The sequence below is a fragment of the Agelaius phoeniceus genome, chromosome 1, assembly GCF_051311805.1.
Source record: "Agelaius phoeniceus isolate bAgePho1 chromosome 1, bAgePho1.hap1, whole genome shotgun sequence".
Lineage (NCBI taxonomy): Eukaryota > Metazoa > Chordata > Aves > Passeriformes > Icteridae > Agelaius > Agelaius phoeniceus.
The window spans coordinates 23,138,124-23,158,858 of record NC_135265.1 but is presented as its reverse complement, the minus strand read 5'-3'; the positions used below and the strand labels follow the sequence as shown (position 1 = coordinate 23,158,858).

At 37.4% G+C, this 20,735-nt stretch overlaps 1 protein-coding gene across 8 annotated transcripts in view; it reads right to left on the bottom strand.

Moving 5' to 3' along the window:
- CDK14 (cyclin dependent kinase 14) overlaps positions 1 to 20,735 on the bottom strand; it is a 448,028-nt gene that overhangs the window by 333,671 nt on the left and 93,622 nt on the right. For all 8 annotated transcript variants that reach the window (XM_077174724.1, XM_077174723.1, XM_054640757.2 and 5 more), the window contains 2 exons: positions 19,329 to 19,423; positions 8,439 to 8,518 (listed from right to left, as the gene is read on the bottom strand). In XM_077174724.1, the coding sequence (XP_077030839.1) occupies positions 8,439 to 8,518; positions 19,329 to 19,423 (175 nt within the window). The remainder of the gene's footprint in view (positions 1 to 8,438; positions 8,519 to 19,328; positions 19,424 to 20,735) is intronic.

The following is a 20,735-nucleotide window of genomic DNA, read 5'->3' as shown; positions in this document are numbered from 1 at the left end:
GTTCCAACTTCTGCATTAAATAGGGAAGAAAAGAAATAGCTTTTGAGCAGAAGTCTGGTCTAAGCAGAAAGCCCCAGGGGCACAAAGCAAGTCAGAGAGCCCTGAAACTCGAGTCAGAGGAAACTGTAAGCAAAAGCCATACTGAGAAGGGTTCAATAGCACTTGTGAACTAATGGATTTGCAACCTTCCAGCACTGAAACTGGCACAAGATCCCTTATCCAACACTTTCCACGTGAGAAATGAGGATTCACAGAAAACTGCTTCAGTGGAAGTAGGGCAGAGTCTGAAAGGTCTGCCATTAAGCTAACATAACAAGGATGAGGAAAGAATTCTTGATGGCAAAATGATCATATTAAAAAAAAAATCTTTAAAGTGTCACCCCATTCTTTTCTTGCTTGAACTGTGCTCAAGAACAAAAGCCAGAAGAAGGTCACAGCCTGAACATCAAAAGTACTGAATAAAGATTCAATTGATACAGTCATGTTCCACCTCAGCAGGCCACAGATAAAATTGAAGGGGGAATGGGAGGAGGACAGAGGGGATGGAATATTCTGTGGAACAAATCTAATTCTATGAAACTGGATAATTTGGAATTTGCATTTGCACTTCTCAGAAGAGTGCTACACTTTTCCTAGATGATGGAAGCTCATTATAGATTTTAAAATTTATAACATGGTTCTCAAAGAGAAACACTATAATTTATGCTATATTTATGGAATCCCAGCTCTCCTGAAGGTTTTCTAATTGAGAAAACTGTTGATTTGTTAGATGGTTAAAAAATAAAAAAAGGGGGAAAAAAGGAAATACTATGTTCAGTCTGTGAATAGTCAAGTACAAAGAAACAAACAGGACAGACTTTTTCAATCTACCATTTCTGACCATCCTATGTGGACAGAAGATTTCATTTGGCCCACCAAAAAGAAATAAGTAGCACAGTGTAATTTGGGCACACTAAAAAGCAGAATAAAATAACATCATAACTTGCACTGTATACAGGACTAGAAAACTATCAGATCTCCCACATTCATCTTAGATGACAAGGAATTCAGTTCACCTGCTTCAACCAGCCAGTCCAACTGCTGTCAGGGAAAAGCAAATGAGTACTGTCAGTAAAAAAAATTAGCAGCCAGTCAGGGTTGGAGAGAGCAGCAGGAGCCAAAACAGAGTAAAGATGAAACTCCTGCTGCTTCCAAGCTCCATATCACATTGCCAAAGATCTAACACACTTCTTGTAGACATACACAACTGCTCATGCAGGAGAAAGCATAAATGAAACACAGCTGAAAATCTGACCTATCAAAAATATTCAGAAAAAATCTCCAGAAATTAAAAGCAATTTGTCTATTATAAATCTTCAAGAAGAAATAATATCCACTTCTCTGCAACATGAAAGGGTATTTAATAAGTCACCTCCAAAAGTCTCAGAAATTTTAAAAGTTGACTTCATTTCATAAAAAAGGTGCCAAGAACATCCTTTTCCAAATGCACTGTAGTTTTTGAAGCCCAGCCTGTCTTAATTTGAGAACTCTTTTAACTCAAGGAAACCACAGTTTGGGTAAGGCTGCACAGTGACCATAAGAGAAAGAGACCAGACAGAGAAATAAAAATTGCTGGAGTTTCTTTACTTTTGAATATTCTTGACCTTAAATATCCAATGACACAGTGTCCCAGAGGTTCTTGGCTTGCATGTTTTATTTTTAACAACACTGAAAAACAAAGCTGTTACGACTTCAAGCCCAACTGGCTTTGCAGGGACTTTACAGCTAATTGAGCCATCGCTATTTAGCCCACAGTAGGCATCAGCTCTGCCAGCTCTGTAGGCCAGGAAAAAGTTCCCCAAGCTACAGCCAAGCTACTGTCCTTTCCTTTTTTTACTTCACTGCTCCAAAGCAATGTGGCTTTTGGGGAGAGTGAGCTTATCCTCAGGCTCCAAACCATAGACACAAACCCCCTGTAGTAACTCTTGTGACACACACGCTCAGAATAGCTACATCTCCATAATCTTAAACATAATCTCTTGAAGTTCCCTGAGGCTTGTTGAGCCAGATACATGTGAAGCTTTTAAGCTTTTCAATTATGGAAATTCAAATTTCTTGACTGGGCTTTGTAAAGGAAATCTGCAAGTCCTCCAAACTCCTATCACTAAAAAGAAAGCAGTTGTTAAGCTTCCTTATTAAGGAAAAAAAAACTCACAACAAAAATCACCCAAACCAGTCCTGAATAAAATGAATAGATTTACTTTATGTAAGTGGATGATTTAACTTCCAATTTAAAAAAATAATAATTCTTTACTGGAATATGAAGACAGGATTTTCACTGCAATTTTCATGCTTACCTTCTACTAGGAGATCAACCAATGACTCTTCAAAAAATACAGGCAGATATTGTTTCACTGTGACCTTGACTTATGGCACACAATCTTCCAGACCTACTCTAATACAACAAGTAGGAGGCTTATGACCATGAGTCATCCCGCCAGTGCCATGAGGTCATTTGTTGACTTCAGTGTTGTAAAGACCATTAGGCTACATATCACTGAGCTGGGGAGTGCCTGCAATAACTCAGGTCATAATTCAGGATGAGGTTGCAAGAATTATACCCACTGAGTCAAAATACAATTTTCTGGAGCTCTTCCTTAAATGGTATGGGTGCAGAATCTGGTGTTTCTCCAGGATAATAGAAAAGCTCAGCTACTTTACATCACTTGCAGCATTGTTAACACCAATCACTGTTTTCCATTGTGCACCAGTTAGGAACAGTAGGCAATAAATTACACATTCATTCAGGTAAGAGCTTTGTCTTGGCAAACTCCTGATCTTCCCTGTATTCTTTTCATAGCAGTTATTCCACCTTGATTTTCCACTGATAAAAGTTTTGTATAGATTTATCCCCTGCAGCCTGACAAATTTCAGAAAGGGAAGTCTCCAAAAACCTCCCATCTTCAAAGACGCTGTCTGGTATAAATACATATCCTGATTATTATATATTACAATATAGAAAATATCATATATAAAACACATACAGAATATAGAAATCCTGGGGAATAAATGTGAACTCTCATTTCTTTCTTAGAGACTGTTTCAGGTTTTCATTTTTTGTTTCCATTATAATCATAAAATTGCCTGGTCAGAAGAGACCTTAAAGATCATCAAGTTCCAACCCCCTGGCATAGGCAGGGACACTTTTCACTAGACCACGTTGCTCAGAGCCTCAATCAAACTGGCCTTGAACATTTCCAGGGATGGGACAGCCACAATTTCTCTGGGCAACCTGTTCCAGTACCTCACAACCCTCACAGTAAAGAAATTCTTCTTAATATCTACTCTTTGTCAGTTTAAAGCCATTTCCCTGTGTCCTGTCACCACATGCTCTTGTTAAAAGTCCCCCTCTGTCTTTCTTGTAGGCACCTTCAGGTACTGGAGAGCTGCAATTGGTAACTCCTAAGCCTTCTCTTTTCCAGACTGAATAAACCCAATTCTCTCAGCCTTCCTCATAGGAAAGCTGCTCTATCCCTCTAATCATCTTGGCAGCCTCCTCTTGACTCACTGCTACCACACAGTGAGATAACTTGAAGATTTCTGAAGATGTTCTGTGGCCAAGAGTTAAGCATCTCTCTTCCATGCTCTATATTGGCACTCAGATGCACTAAGTGTTCTCCCCCAACTCACAAAATAAACTTATTCAATATGCATGATAAGCTGTTGTTTAAAAATTAAAAAATAACCATTAAACCATTCCTATATTCTTCGTAATTTTATAATGCAATACAGCAGATGCTTCCAGAGCACTTATGTTGTATTTCTGCATGCTGCTATCCATACATGGCATTAAAACCACAGCCTTTGACACTGAAGTAGATGGAAAAGTATCATCTGAGAAACTGTCAAATCAAAGATGTAGAAACTGTCACATGAGCACCTTTAAAAGTGACACAAATTGGTACAAGTACATATAAATTACAACATGTGAATACAGTAATTAATAAAAAGAAAAACAAACTGAAAGTTGCCCAATCATGGCATTTCAATGACAAACTACAAAAATAGCTACAAAACTTGATGATGCTTTGAAACACCATCCAGACCTATGGGAAATGTAACATTTCAATATACCAAAACCCTGGAATAGGGTTTTATTGCTATAGTAAATAGCAATATTTTCAAGAGTGGAAAATTAAAAACAAATGCAAAAAAAGTTTTCATGACTGGGATGGGGAAGAAAGAATTTTGTTACCCAAGAAAGGAACACAGTAAGCAAGTTAACCTCAGAAGCAAGGTGCTGATAAAGCCAAGGGATGTTTGTCTATATATGTATCCAAAAAGCAAAATTGTTGTCAGGCTGGATATAAGCAATATTATTACCCAAAATGAAAAAAAGATAACTACAGCACTGTAAATCAAGCTGTTCCCAGAATTAGAATCTACCACACAGTTCAGTATTTAGCCTAGATGAACATATGATTCTACAGGAAATTAAGGGAATGAAATACCTGAGATAAAAGTTAAGGTCAGTGACTTTTTCTCCTGGCTGCTGTGGGTTTAATAATACTTCTAGTCAGATGCTGAACAATCTCTGAACAGTTGATAAAGAGCATTACAGTAAAAGGACAAACCACAGCTTCACTAACACAGAAAACAAATAATTTGCTAATCTGTATAATACCAAATTTATTTTAAATGAAAAAATGGGATGTAAATGTCTTTCAGACTCCACAGTGTCTCAGATATCACTGTTGCAGGCACACTTAGCCCACAAAGTGAAATGGTGGGCTGAATCACTCATATAAATGTTATCAGAAAATCTCATTGATTTATCCCACTCAAGTACATACATCAAATCAGTTGTGCTTTTTTTCTCCTTTTTTCCTTCTCAAAAGTAAATTAGATTATCTCAGACTAAGTGAATTAAATTCAGAAACATCCCATAAACTGCATAGAGTCAGCTGGTACATGTAACTCAGCCCAAGTTGAAAGAACATTTAGCATAGGCCACTTCTAAATTTTGTTGTAGAAATTCAATAGTCAGCTGAACTGCACCACTAAATATGCCACATACACCTCTTTTCACTTAAATCTATGGAACTTTGATGGTAGAAGACACAAACCCTTATCTGCTGTAAAAGCAGACTTACTTCACAAGCTTTAATTGAAGCTTCAGCTAAACCTCCCCCAGGCCTTAAAATTAACTATGATTTTCCTTATGCAGCTTTACTGGCTTTTTTTTGTTCAGTTGGAGTTTTTTTTCACTTTTTCTTCCACTTACTGCTTCAACCAAGTTAGCGCTTGTCTCTACAGTCACACATTCCATATTTATCTCCTTCATTTTCCCACTTCTCCTAGTCTTTTTCCTTTGTAGCTTTGTTTTACTTTGAGCTTCATTCTGCTGCTGTCACAACAGTAACAATATGCTTCCCTGTACATAGGCAGCTACAACATTCCCTGAGCATGACCACTGCCTAGGATTTCAGCCTGTAGCTTCCCCCAAATTACCATCACACAGCATCCCCCTCGGGAGCACCAAGCAGAAATGCTATTTTCTCTCACTGCTTTACTCAAAGAGCCATGAGAAATGTTAAACAATTTTCTAACAGTAGTTTTAATTTACAACTAACTAGACTTCTGCCTGAATTTGCCTTGCATTGTTGGGAAATTAGAAAATAAGGAGCAAGCCAAGATGAAACCTGCCTGGTTTATCCATTATGAAAGAGTTTGGAAAGAAATGCCCTTCAACAGACCTCTGGCTCATACCATCATATATGCATTTTTCCATTAGGGGAACACTATTCCTCAGATAACTGAAATTAGAAGTTGATCTCATCTTCAGTGGTATTTGTCCTTGTTCTAGTTGTCCCAGCCTAAATGATGGCACTGGAGCCCTTACTTAGTCATCAAAGATCAAGAAAAAACAGCTTAACACAGTGTCCCATTCTTGCTGGTTTTCCATATCAAACTTATCAGATCATTTTAAGAGCTCATAGAAGCATTTCTTTTTTCCCTTTTTTTCTCCCCATCCTTGAAGCTGACAGCAGCCATGGATGCATTAAAGAACTCAGCATGTCCAAGATGGATGAGATGCTGCCAAGAGGAAAGGAGCAGCTTCCTAAGCTCCTGCTAGTGAAGCCCATGGCTGCAGTGGCCATAGTGTTACTGTCAAATACTACAGGCCTGGCACAACATCAGTGAGGTCACCTTCTGAAATTTACATTTGTAATACAGCTTTCCTTACTTTTCTGGTCCGAATATTTGTTTCTGACAAAATCAAAACCAACAACAGAAAAGTCAAAGCCTAAATAAATATAGATTTTTTTCACCTTCCCATCTTACATGTCAGGTATGTGTGACATCTACACGACATAAAACATACAACATAGTACTTAACACTGATAGCTCCTGAATGAAATTCCACTGTCAAGGAGATGAGATTTCATTTACCAAAAAAACCCCTCATAAACAGCCTATAACTCAAGTGTGACCCCACCTAACCAAGAGTCTACAAGAGTCAAGAAGAAACTTTTTCAATATCCTAATACTCTTTGGATCTAGTCTCAACTTAGATGAAGACTTAAAAATGTAATGGATGCACACAGTCCTATCATAATCAATGAGACACCACACTGTTGATTTGGTATTAATTATTAACTTCAAGAGTTTTTCTAGACAAGACCTTTATTCTACTACTATTAAAGTTATTCTACTACTATTAAACTGGCTTCAACCACAGTATTGTAGTCACAGCTAAAAAGAAAAGTTTCCAATGACAGTGTGAGAAGTATTTTCATGCAAGTGGGCCTTTATAATTTTTTTAACATATCAAGTGGGAAAAATCCCTGTTCTTGTTCCTAATGAATACTTCTGTAGACTGAGCTCACACAACACACTATTTATGAAGGAAAAGGGATTATACTGTATTTGACAGTTACAGTGCTATAAACTTTCATCTAGACCAAGCTCACATTAAAAATCCTTTTAAGTGTCACTAAAAAGGCACAAGAAAGCCATATTTACTATTCTCTCATTAAGTCAGTACCATATCAACTACAAACCTGAAGAACAATAAACATATTTGAAACATAGGCTGTTATAACTTGAACTCAGCATTACAGATATTGAAAGCTGCACCCGTAACCCTCTGCACACCTTGTTATCACAGCACAGCTGCAGGGACAGACAGCTCACACATAAAATAGATATTGTTATGAATAAATGTGTCAGATCATTCAATAATTGTTACTCAGATGAAGCAGTAGAGAACAACTGTGGAAATTCCTTCATAAATTCACCACCCACGGTTTTCCCTCCTTTGTGAAAGAGCCACCTTTAAAATGCACAGTCTTGGGATGGAAATCCACAGTAGTTTAGTGACTTCAGGGTGTCAATCACATGAAACATGGGGGTTTTTGCCCAGCCTACTCCAGAATGAGCTCATTGTACAGACAGATATACAGCAGACAGATGGCTGTAGGAGCAAGGCACAAGGGAGCTACAGCTGCTGTGTCTGGGGCTCTCATGGTCACAAAGCCAGACATCTCACATGGAGGGCCAACTGTGGACCCTGTGAGGGCTGATGTTCCAGTACCTCCCTGGCTCATCTCACCCTGGGAATTAGGCTGATAGTACAGTTTTAAGAGGTTCCTCAAAGTCATAGCAGTTTCATCTCTTTAGTTTGTTACCAATCTGAGCTGAGTCTGAATCAGTGCTGTGATGGTAAATTGTTTATTATTTCTCTACCAAGGCTCATTTTTTGTACCTTCTAAGAAAGCAGGACCACACAAAGAAGGCATTTCCAGCAATTTCTTCACAAGAGCTCGATACAGACAGGCTCAGATAAAGCAGCCATCACTAGGGACCAGGAGAGACTGACAAGGAAGGATAAAGGATGGAGCAGAAAGCTTAACAGGCATCTCCAAGCACCACAGATAAGAACCATTCCCAGGCCACACAACTTAGAGTCCATGGGGAAGAAAAAACAAACACAAGCTAGTTGCAAACCACACACAGCTTCAAAAGTGCCTGCAGTTCTGCTCCATGATCTTTTGATTGCCTTTATCAAGAAATGCTTGTCATTGCTTCATGCTGCATATATATGAAAAATCACATCTACCTTCATGCTAGGAGCTGCCTGCGGGCCAGAAGCGCGTCTTACACAGCTCCCTCCTCTTCCAGAGTGACTTCTCACACCCACCTCACACATGCTCCCCAGTACTCGTTTGTGTAGTAAATCTAACAGGAGCCAAAGTATAGGCAGAGTTGCATTCTTTAACAAGAACTCCCACACCAGAGGCTTTGTTTCTGAAGCACCAAAGTTTCATCCTACTGAGAATGTAACCATGTAATTTGAATTCTCCAGCTAATCACAATAGCATGGCACAGAATTTAGAAGCACAATGCAATTACAAAAAAATCCCCCACATATATAATCACTAATTATGAGTGCATACCTTCCCTGATAGCAGTAAATGGGGTTCCTTCCTCTTCTTGTAATCTAATCACCTTCAACGCCACCAGCTTTCCATTTACCCTGAAAGGGAAAGAGGGGAGGGGACAAAGAATTTTTGAAAAACCAAAATTACAGAAGAAACAGTATTTCTTATAATAGAACTTATTTCCTATCATGCACTTATTCAATTTCTTCCTGTCAATGCCTGTGATTCATCTACAGCACTGTAAGAAGCACTTCATAGCTTCCATAATGTCAACTTTATATTTTCACACTCAGATGCAATCCAAGAAATTATCTCAGTTTTCTGTGAGTCAGTCTGTTTCCTTTCTACCACAGCTTTGTTACTGAAGCTTTGTTAAGAAGTAACACTATTTAAAATTTCTGTTATAAAATATCTGTTCATTATTTGATCAAACTGTTCAAAGAAAAAGGCATATGATTTTCATAAATCACTTCACATGCAGTATATCCGGATTTACACTGATTACCTCCTTCCCACAACATGATACACATTAGTATAGCCTTCAAAAAGCTGCAAAGTTTGTGTAATGAAATAATTCTTAGGTCATTCTCGTCATTTCCCCCTAGGGCAGGATTGCTCCTGAGGCATATTCTTGACTACATGGCCCAGGCTACTTTTAGATTATAATAGCTTTCATTCATAAATTTAAAAATATTTTGTGCTCCCAGAGACAAAAGTTCTCAACAGGTCATTTTAGCATAAAATCTATTTGTCTTGTTTCATTTTTAGCATTCAAAATTTCACCACACAATAATTGCATTCCAGGTCTTGCAAAAAATCCAGTTGGTTCAGTTTATCCAAATAAAATTTCACAAAAATGGAACAAAGCTGATATCATCCATTACCCTCTTCAAGATGAAACTCATACCATGAAACTTTAACAGACACCCCATGTATGACAAGCAATGGTGAGGATAAACTACCAAAAAGGCATAACACAGTTTTAAAAAATGATTGTTATTATTATCATTAAGATTTATTTCTGTAAGAGCAAAATTCACCTTTACAGCCACAAAGCTCAAGGACACATTGGAGCCTTTACACTCCTGTAGTCATGGAGGTAATTCTCTACTGTACAAGAGGGATGGCCCCAGAACATGTTTTAAATTTTCAAAGCAAGATGATATGAACAACCACCAACTACCACCAACTCTGAATTCATCTTCTCCCTCAGGCTTTTAATTTTTGCAGTTATAGGAGTTCAGTGACGGATGGCTACTGTCTTGTTTCTTCTGATTATTCCTCTTTCATAATTACCAAAACTCATTAGCCCTATATAGAACATTACACAATGACTCTGAGCAAGTTAAGAAACCTTGGTTATCAAAAGATGGTGTACTCATCACCTTCCAATTAGTCATAATATTCAGACTGGCACCAGTCCAAGTCTCAGGCCACTAGTCACTGTTGAAAGGAAATTATCAGCTTAACTCCTGGATTTCTCCTTATAATTGCCTTATATATTTTTAAATTTGGATTCAAACAGGATTTATGGCATCAGAAATAGATAAGCCTTGCCTCAATAACTTCATGTGTCATGCTCCAACAGGAGAATGAACCATGTTAAAAGCAGGACTGATGACAGACATGCAGTTCATAAACATGTGTAGTTTTCAATACCTCTGTCAATCCACCACCCTACCTATCATATACATATTACTTAGATATCTGAAAAACTTGAATATTTTGCAACAGATGAAGTAATTGCAGGAGGAATTTAAGTAAGAAAAGCAAGATCATTTTGCAGATAAAGAACAGGACAGATGCTGTGTTCAGAGAAAGCAATGTAAAATACAATGCAAAAAACAGGTCAAAGAGGTATTAAGGAAACAGGGATATGAAGAGAAGGACAAAAAAACATACAGCATTGTGTAGCTTATGTTCTTTTTAATCTGAAGTTCTACATGCCACTGGTTCATGAAGAGAAATATATAACAGAAATAGCAATAGTATGGAACCCATTTCAAAGAATTCACAGTTAAACACAGTAGGTGAGCTGTTCTTTTTAGTTATCATTGCCCCTTTGTCATTGGTACCTGTCATCATCTTGATAGATATCATGGCAACTCTTAGTGCTATCAAAATAATCAAACTAATCTCAAGTAGTGTTCCTCTGGGATTTCATTCTCCTCTTTAATGCAATTTATCTCCAACATATCAATTTATAATTTCCATAATATAACATCCTCCTTATTCTCATTTACTACCCAGTCATTAAAATCTTTTTTTTTCCATTTAATTTTCTATAAACAGGAGCATATAAAACTGGAGATATGAGAAATTATGAAGTATCAATTAAAGAGATAGGGTGTTTATTCACATCCTTTAATTATCCTCCCACTGATGCAATCTCAGGGTGCACTTAGATGATGCTGAAAAGATGAGCTAAGGGCTGGCTCACAGTAGAGGTTTCTCCTGCTTAATCCTTGCCACACACTCCTGAACTGCCTTGTATTTGCTCTCATTTCTGCTGGACTTGACAATGAGACTGCTTAGAGAACTTAAATAGGAGAAGACTGGCCCTTCCAAAAAGAGTTAAATAATATTTTTTTAAAATTATAAAGGCATTAAAAAAAGGAAAAAAAACACTAACAAATACATAAGAACTAGGTCCACCTTTTAAGAAGCAATGTGTCATGGGATCAAGCCAGCTATGTCATGAAATTGCACCCTGAAACTTGTAATGCCATGTCAAAATAATATGGTAATTTCCTTAGAAACAAGACTGAATAAAGGAAACCTGGGTAAAATTACCTCTGCAACCTATCAATACCTGTCTTTGCAGACTTCAGAAGTGATCAGATAAGCTTAGGAGAACTCCTTCCAGATATTGCTTCACATTTGTCTTCCATAACTTTCAAAGCATGCTCAGTATTTTCATTATTTCAAATCCAAGTAAGAAACTGACAATCAGACTGCCTTTTAGACAGTGAAAAGGCAACACCACTGACTCTTTTAACATCTAGGATTCATTAAACCACCTCTATTACTCACTGTCCAAAGCAAACAATTTCACACCTTCTCAAAACAATACACTTCACTGTGTCAAAGATTACACTTATCATCTGATGCCCAGCCTGTCAACTGCCTCATTAGCTTCTATTAGGGACAATATTGACTAAAGAATTCCTATTTTCTAAGCCATCCTCCTCCTAAGCTAACTTGCTTTCTCTTTGTCATTGAAACACCTTCAGAGAAAGTACAGAAGTCTAAAGTCTCTCTAATTATCACACAAAACTACTTTAGTCTAGGCAAAACACCTGCAGCTGATGGACAGCTTCACAATTTACGGAAATTCCTCACTTTAACATTATATAATTTTTCTAATAACTTTCTGATTATATATGCAATGTAGGCAAAAGAAAAATTAGTCCAAATTGCTTTATGCAGCATAAAGTAAAAGTCTGCATATTATAAAAAATACAAATGAGCCAGATATTACAAAAAATGCTAATATAATGTGTCAGTCTGCATTTTTAAACCAGCATATATCAGCACTACCAAAATAAATACATTTATTAAAAATGACCATTTATGAGAAAGTAGAGAAAATTAGAAATTATTTAATGGTTTAATGCATCATTAAGAACATATAATACTGATGAATATAAAGTAACTGATGATTTAATTGGCTTCACTGGGATAATGCTGATGATGCCACACAAGGAACAAAAGAGTACAATAACACTATTTTCTCAAGTTCTTCAGATATATTTAGATGACATAAATGTTCTAAATATACACATTTAAAAGAGTCAATCAACATAAAATCTGCCAATTCTGATTTCAATCTGTTTATTTAATACTGAGTTTTACCACTGGCTGGAGTTGAGGTTGAGCTTGTGCAAATACTAAGCTTGGGAACACATCTGCAAATAAAAATCAGTAGAAGATATTGGGATGATGCTCTAATTTGTGATACAAATTTCAAGAAACTAATTCTTATGAAGAAAAATAACTTCCAATTGTTAAATATTCATTTACAGGAAAATCTCAAAGTTTGATGATCAAACCATGAGAATATCTAATTAGATCTACTCTGTAGTGATATTGATGTCATAAACAGATACCTAAAACTCCAAACAGACCATGGGGGCCTAATGAAATCAGGCTCTGCCAGAAATTTCCTTTGAAGAAACCTGACAGAGGCACATTCACTGTAGGTTTAGTCACCTCTGATTATTCTACCAACGAATAACTAATCCCACATTGAGAGAAACACTTCTTTTAATCACTAACATAAATGACAGTTCAGTGTAAACATGGTTTATATTATATTTTTCTTACTAAAAAGGACTTACATTTCTAGTTGACAAAAGCCACTCCCTGTCCTGCTAAAGCCCAAACACATAAATTCTCAAGGCACTAACACAGGCCCTGAATTTCTCTCTTTGAATCCCACCATCTTTTAACCTCATACTAGACAAAAGTTACGTTGTTTTAGTAGAAGCCAGTGGATTAAAGATACTTCATAATGCTGATATTTATTAGGGCTGAAAAAACAGAAGATCAAAGGGTTTCATGAGAGATGAAGGATTTAAATTATTAATTAGTGCTGTCACTGGAACTTAGGAGTCAAGGCAGTCTCGTACAAAGAGTGTGGCAGCCCTCACTTGAACAGGAGCAGGTAAGGTAAGAGTTTAGCCCCAGTTCTCATCAGTTCAAAATAGCCAGCAGCTCATCCAAGCACAGGGGCTGTACTTGACCTGTGCCTGCTGGAAGGAGTCACCTGGGAAGGGCAGCAGGCAAAGCAAGCAGTGCTGAGCACATCCTCCTGCACACCCCTCACATCTCTCCACACCCCACTGGTGCTCATAGAAAGAGAAGTGTAAGACAAACATAGAGATATCCCTTATAAATAAGGGCCTCTTACAACTGTGGACAGTGACAGTCACAGGGGATCTGCTGAGAGATGCCACTGATCAGCAAACTGGAAAAAGCAATGCTGCACAATGGCAGCTGGCAAATTAATTCAGTATTCTCCCTACCCTTCCAATCATGCATACGTGGCCAATAAGGAACTGTTCTGTAACTCTACACATGTATGTACTGTAACTGTATTCTATACTAGTTTTTCTACTAAGTTTTCCAGAGCAGTCCTGGGTAAGTAATATAATAGACTTACTTTCTTCAGTTTTGTCCTCTGCTATGAGAGGTAATAATACTAAGTCACCTTCCTTAAACTGCATTGCAGGTTGAAGCACAGCACATATAGTGTGATGTTCTTTTTGTATATTCATCTATGGGAAAAAACTTTCCCAATCTTTATTTTAAATGTTGAAAAATTCACTTAGTAAGTGATCAATACAGTCAATGATTCATCTTCTAGTTAGAATCCTAGTAATTTATTTTAGTACTTACTCTACTTCAATAATTTTTCCACCATTTGGCATTTTAGTTGAACATCTAGTTGTCATTAGTTTTCTATCTAATTCAACTTTAAGTTCCTATTTTTATTAAAGATTTACAGTGCTAGAGATTTCTTTAAAACATTTTATAATCCCATGTCATAACTTGCCTACAAAAATCCGTTAAGGAAATAAGTTAAAAAATGAGGGGGGGAAAAAAGAAAGCCTAGCTGGTAACCATAAAGTGTCTTTTTGTAACCCATGAATATGTATTCCTTTTCCAGCCATCTGTTATCCTCAGATGAAAAGAGGATTTCATTTGTAGGACACTAATTTCCCACAATTTTCAAGAAATAAAGAAAAGGTTAGGAAAGTTTAGGTCATTAAGGCAATATGAATCAGAGTAATTTTGAAATAGTAGTCTAAATAAATAGGCCATAACATGAAGAAAAACTTACCTATGAACTGGACTGTTGTACATGAAACTTATCAGGGAGCTGAGAACACAACACCTCCCATGGGCATAGAGTAAAGCTTGGGGAATGACTAAAAAATGGCAGCTTGACCATTGCAAGCTTATGGCACTTACAGCAGATTGAACATAAAAGACAGAGTCAAAGAGATCTCATGACCAGTAAAAGAAATTCTGCAACTTGAAATGCAAAAGTCAGAACAGCAATTAGTCCTGTCAGCCATCCTCAGTGAAGGTTTCAGCATCATAAATATAAAAATCAAAATACACATGCCATCCCTTTTCTAGTGAGCAGCCATCCACAGTCACATTTATGAAATTCATGGTCAGCTATATTCATAGCACACACTGCAATACATCATGCCAGTAACAAACAGTGGTAGTTCCCTCTGATTATTCAAAGATTCCCTGCTGCCTCCAGAATAACACAGCATGGAAACAAGGCCAGTACAGAGCATGATGCCTGGCTGAGCATGATTACTCTTCACTTTGCACCATGAACTCCCTATTGACTTTTAAGGTGAATAGTAAAAGGTACTGCCTTTGATGCAGATAAATATCAAATGCCTGGGCTCCCTGAAAAAATACATTTCATCTTTGGATACAAGTTGGAGTCACCTTGAAAACAAAAAATCAGATTTTTGAACTGAAATGGGAGAGGTGCCTGGATGGAAGGACTGCCCTATATCAGCAGCCTTTGAGCTCCTGTTGACAGCACCAGCTTCTACTGTGCTCTGCTCTGTGCTCTACTGATCTCTCATATTAATAGTTTAAAAGGATAGGGATCAGAATTCATTAAAACAAGTGCTTCATTAAGGGTAAATTGAAATTATGTAATTTTGCGATAGGGAAAATAGGCAAAAATATCTTGATGGAACTGCTGCAAATTCTACACATTTTTTTAAAATACTATGAGCACATGCAATTCAGTAAAGGTGCTCAAAAAGGTAAAGGTACAGTGAAAAATCACATGGATAGTCAAGAGGCAGATCAAGATCCCAGCTGAGATACCACTGGCATGCCTCTCAAAACACAGACACGTGCTGTGCTAGCAGCAGTCACAGATCACATCTCTTTAACTGAGGGAGTCTTTTTTAATTCTTTGCCTTGAAGGGCAACTGAACACAGTGGGAGAGGCTGGAAAGCACGCCAACACAGAAAATTGCCAAAAGCACAGGTTTTTCCCTTAAGTGCAATATGCAGAGTTCCCAGTGGGGGAATGCAAGGCCTCCACACTGCTTTGCAAGGGGCTCTGGTTGGCAGCAGCTCCCTTGTGCTGTCACCAGCTTCATCTCCAGACTCTCAACTCACATCAACACTTATGTGCCACAGATCGAGCCAGATCTCACTGCTGTATGTTCAGGTAAATTTATAAACAAGCTCAAGAGGCAGCAGGAAGACACACATGTCAATACACAGACAGGCAGCACTTCCTCAGCTCAACTACACAGTGAAATGATACAGGAATTCAAAGGACACCCAGTGCTTTGCACCTACTGCATGGCAAACGTCCAAGGTGCTAATCAAATACAGAGTCAATGGAACTTGCATCATATTTTACAGTGTTATCAGTAAATTACTCTGCCCACCCCTCCAAAAAATTTAACATTAAAATAAATCCCTTCAAAGTCATCTGAATTTCGTGCAGTAAGCAGCCTCTTGTGGCTTTATACAACTAAGTAAAATATGAGAACCTAGCCTGAATGGAAGTAGAAAATGAACGTGCCAAGACGAGTTTCATTACACACATCTGATGTGCAACACATGAAATCAAATAGATTTACCTATTGATGCAACTGTCAGCCAGAAAAAAATGACTGCTTGGCTGTTTCTCCTATAAACAAAAAAGCCCAGCCTAAGAGAATACTGCTTCACTTCCCTCAATAACACAGTCCTCTTCACTCTGCTGCTTCTTCACCCCAGGGATTCATTTTTATCTGACTACAGAAAGAGAAATCCATCATCCAGTAAAAGGAATTAGCCCATTTCATTTCACTTTCCTGGAATACAACCACAGATGCTCAAAAAGATAGAAAAGCAATGGGTTTTATAGGAAGACAAGGGCTGGGTACCATTTATCCTGCTCCAAGGTGCAAAAAGTCAGGGTTGTTCTGAAAGCAAGTTACTGTACATATTACTTTAAATCTTAGGAAGGGAATGGCTGATTTTGTGTCTTTTCAGGCAGGTATGCATCTTTTAGACTCTCTGAATAGTATGCTAAGATTAAGAATGTTTTATTCCATCATTATGATCAGCAGGGGAAATAATTTTAAAAGCTGAAATGTATCTCAGGAAATGCATAAAAAACTCCAAACTCAACTACTTGCCACATGCAGCTGGTGACAAATACTGAGCAAAATAATTCTGAGTATAAATCATAATTTAAAATAGCTCAATACAATCTTAAATGTTCCAACTTTAACTACAGTTAAAGAAATATCTCAGAAACATTTTGGCAAAACAAAGAAACCAAACATTAAGGTTGGTTATTAGGGATTCTCAAACATTTTGAGCAAAACCCACTTGTTGTGTGTTACCAGCTCCAGCTTTTCCATCATGTGTCTACATTCTGCATTGTGTCATGAGAGCTTAATCCTTCAGCAGTCAAACTGGGCACATACCAAAATAAACAGACCTCTTTTGCTCATTTATATTCCTACTGAGTCTGCAGGCAGGGGAACACAGTGATGCATATCACAGTCTCACCCTACATACCCATATCAGAGCCTAGGAGAAAAAAAAATCTCTATCCCTGTATCATTTTAAGATAAAGCTATAAAAAATCAGAGTAAAGCTGCCTGAAAAGCAGCAGCCAGGTCCAGGTCTCAGCCATAGAACCATGGAATTGTTTAAGGTGGAAAAGACCTCCAAGTCCAACCATTAACCCAGCACTGCCAAGCCCACCACTAAAACATGTCCCTAAGTGCCACATCTTTTAATCACTGCAGGGATGGGCCAGAGCCAATGCATTCACCCCACACCTGCTCACCCACATTCCCCAAGAGTCCATCACAGCAGTGATGCTCTTCCTTCTGTGGGGACACCACATAGGTCAGAGATTGCTCACCTTCTCAGGGGACAGAAGAGGTAACAGGGCTACATTACCTCAACAAACAAGTCCTTTTGAAATAGCAGATAACACCTGTAGTGTTTCCCAAGTTCTTAAAGTACAACCTCTTCCTGCCATGAAGTAATTCAACTGTCTCTATAGTTCAAGAAACAGAAGCCTGGACTGGAGGTGTCAAATCTCAATAGTGCTAGATAATATAGAAATTATTCCACTCTCAGCAGGGAAAAAAAAAGTCAAATTCAAACAGGTGACAGAGTACTACTATAATAGTAGAAATACTCTCTGTATATGAATTCTCATCCACACTCTAGCTGCACATACTTTTTGTCAGAACACATTTCAAAGACCTTGCAGAAGATGTTACAAGGCAACAGGACAAAGCCATACATAATTGTTATAACTCTCACTACGTATTCAGAACAAGCTGTTTGTAATAGAGAATGCAGTGTGCCCAGTAATTCCAATTTATTATTCAAGTACTATTAAAATCATTGAAGTATATATTTCAGATTTGCAGGCAACTCTACTAAAATGAATATTTCTAACCAATCTACATTTCATAACACATTCACTATTAATGCAATAGCTTCAGGGAAGGGTTTTGCTTTGTTTTTAAATTTCTGTTTGTTCCACTGACTGATGGGACATCCAGTGACTCTGCCTTAGTCCAGTCTTACTGAAAGCTGAGACATATGGACTGACTGTCATCAGATACTCACTGTGATTTTACTAAAGGATTTTAGTAATTAGGCACAAGCTGAAATCTATACTGTTTTCTCATATTACATAGACTCCAATAAAAAGCTTACACATGTATAATGTCTGGAACTTATGGTAATGCATAACTGAGCCATTAGCAGCACAAAGCAATAGCCTTTCCTTGAAGAAGGCTGCCAGTGAAAGACAATACCTGCAGTGGCATGGCACAAGTGTGAATATTTCTTCTACATTTAGAACATGTTTTTATTCCTATCAGCTGTTATTATGCTTGTCAATACCTAAGCAAGCTATTGAGAGATGAGGGAACCCTCATTTTAATTTATTACAAATATTCAGTGAAAAAAGATAATTTTCAATACCTAACCAAGTTAATGAACCTGGAAAATGTTCAGACATTATTTTCTTTTTTTACATAGTTATTCTGTCCCATGACCATCATGGTATTCTCTACTGGAACAGCAGTGTTGTCTCATGTATTATTGACTAACCAAAGTTTTTAAATAAAGATATCACATGTACCAAATCCCTCTTTTACAACTTCTTTGTTATTATTGGAAATTCGATTATGAAAACTTCATTAAATATGTCAAATGACACAAGGCACTCTGCTTCACAATGGATAACTCTAAATGGAAGCACTGGCTGAAGAAGTATATTATAAGGGTGTTTACCGAGTTATTTTATGCAATATAAAAGCGCTTAGGGCATTTGGGGATAAAAAAGCTACAACGAATAACATCAAAGTGGCTGGAAAAATATGTGACATGTATGAAGTAGATTATTTTGAGGTAGAGTAGTTCCAACAATTGTAAATAAACTATTGTAAACAAACTAAACCTAGAGTAGTCCAAAATACCATTCACTCCCTTCATACTGTTTTATTAAAGTTCTTTAATAATGATAAACAAAAATGAACAACTTATCACATATATTCAGCATTGTTCTCAGACCATCATAAAACTCTACCTGACAGCATATTTTGCTTTTACCCCTAGGAATGAATTTGGTATGGATACCAAAGAAGTAGCACAACATTGAAGTGCAAACAAAACATCAGATTAACAAGAACCTCATCTTGCTCTGGTGTATGCAATGTGCTACCTGTGCACTATGGTCTCAGCCCCTTTCACTAGAGCACATGGCAGTCCGTAGCACTTGGATTCAGAGACCTATGTACATGTTCAGCAACATCAGTTGATACTTTCTGCTTATCTTTATTTACACACAGAATTAAAAGAAAACAAAACACCACTTACTTGCTTTTTCCTTTGTATACTGTAGCATAGGACCCTTCCCCTAGTTTTTCCAGTTTTTCATATGAGTCTGCTTTTCCAAACTTAGGGCTTGTAGGCTAAACAAAACAAAAAAGAAGACCTTTCAGCATTGCACCCGTAACATTAACTCAACCTTTAGAGACCAAATATCATTATCAAGGCTCAAAGACATGCTGGTTTTCAGTAACCAACAGAAAAAAATTAATAAGGAAAAAACCATTAATATTTGTTCAACAACCCGGATGGCAGTTGCTAATATCAACCATACAGTTACATCACTGGATCTATCAAAAAGATTTTGTTCTTAACCAAAGAGATGGTTTTATTTTTCACATATATCACTTCAGAGAGGAAAAAAGACCATTAACAACTAAAGCGTTCTTGTCTATGTTTAGAGATCTAAAGAGCATCCTTAATCTGCCCTACAAAATCAGACTAGTAAAGCTGTTTAATAATTTTTTTCTTACTTACTTTTTTAGACTAAAGCCCATCCAAAACCATTGCTCTAAGTAGTCAGTGTCCCATTAAATCACTCATTGTTCAGAGAGTGGTCAAAATGTTATAGGAAAGCATCTTTAATGATGTCATCTTCTGAATTTTGGTTGGAGTCTTCAGATGTGAATATAAACATATCATACTTTAATGTACATTTTATATAGTTGATAAAAGTCCTGTATCCTTAATATTTGCAGCCTAAGTGAGGAGTCAAAAATTGAACCAAGCTAAGGAATGATTCTTGCTCAAAGGGCCAGACAGCTCAGCTGGCCTTTGTGATAGGCTGATACTTGCCCCCCCTTTACACAGTCCTAACAGAGAATAAATCAACTCTGCAAAAACAGAAATTCACCTGACATTAAAAGTCTCCATTCTGAAATTCGGAGAAAATGTTTGTCTTTTTTGAAGTGCATCCTCTTTTACCACATTTCCCCATTTTCTAGTTGTCTGGAAGGAAACAGAATTTTATTTCTTCTCCAAGATCAGATGAACACTGCAAGAAACTGACCTGCAGCTGCCCTTAGCCACACCTCCATATGTTTTAGACTGCAGTGCTCAGATATCCTTCCTGTCCTAAACCAACCAAAAGATCATAGAGAAAGCTGGGAGAGTCAGCACTATACTCAAATCACACACAGTGAATGATTTGATAATACTCTTGCTAACGCTACAGAGAAAAGCAGACAAGCAAACCCAGCATGGTTAATGTTGAATTCAGCTGGGATGAGCCATGTGCACCTGTACACATGGTACACTCACATTTGGGATCCTATGTCTGATTTACAAAAAGTATCCATGTATCAGTCTTTTGAAAGGAAGGAAACATTACAGTACAGGGCACATCTGTGTATAAATTCTTGCTAAGCCAGGGTTGAAAGTTTTAAGTCAACTGAC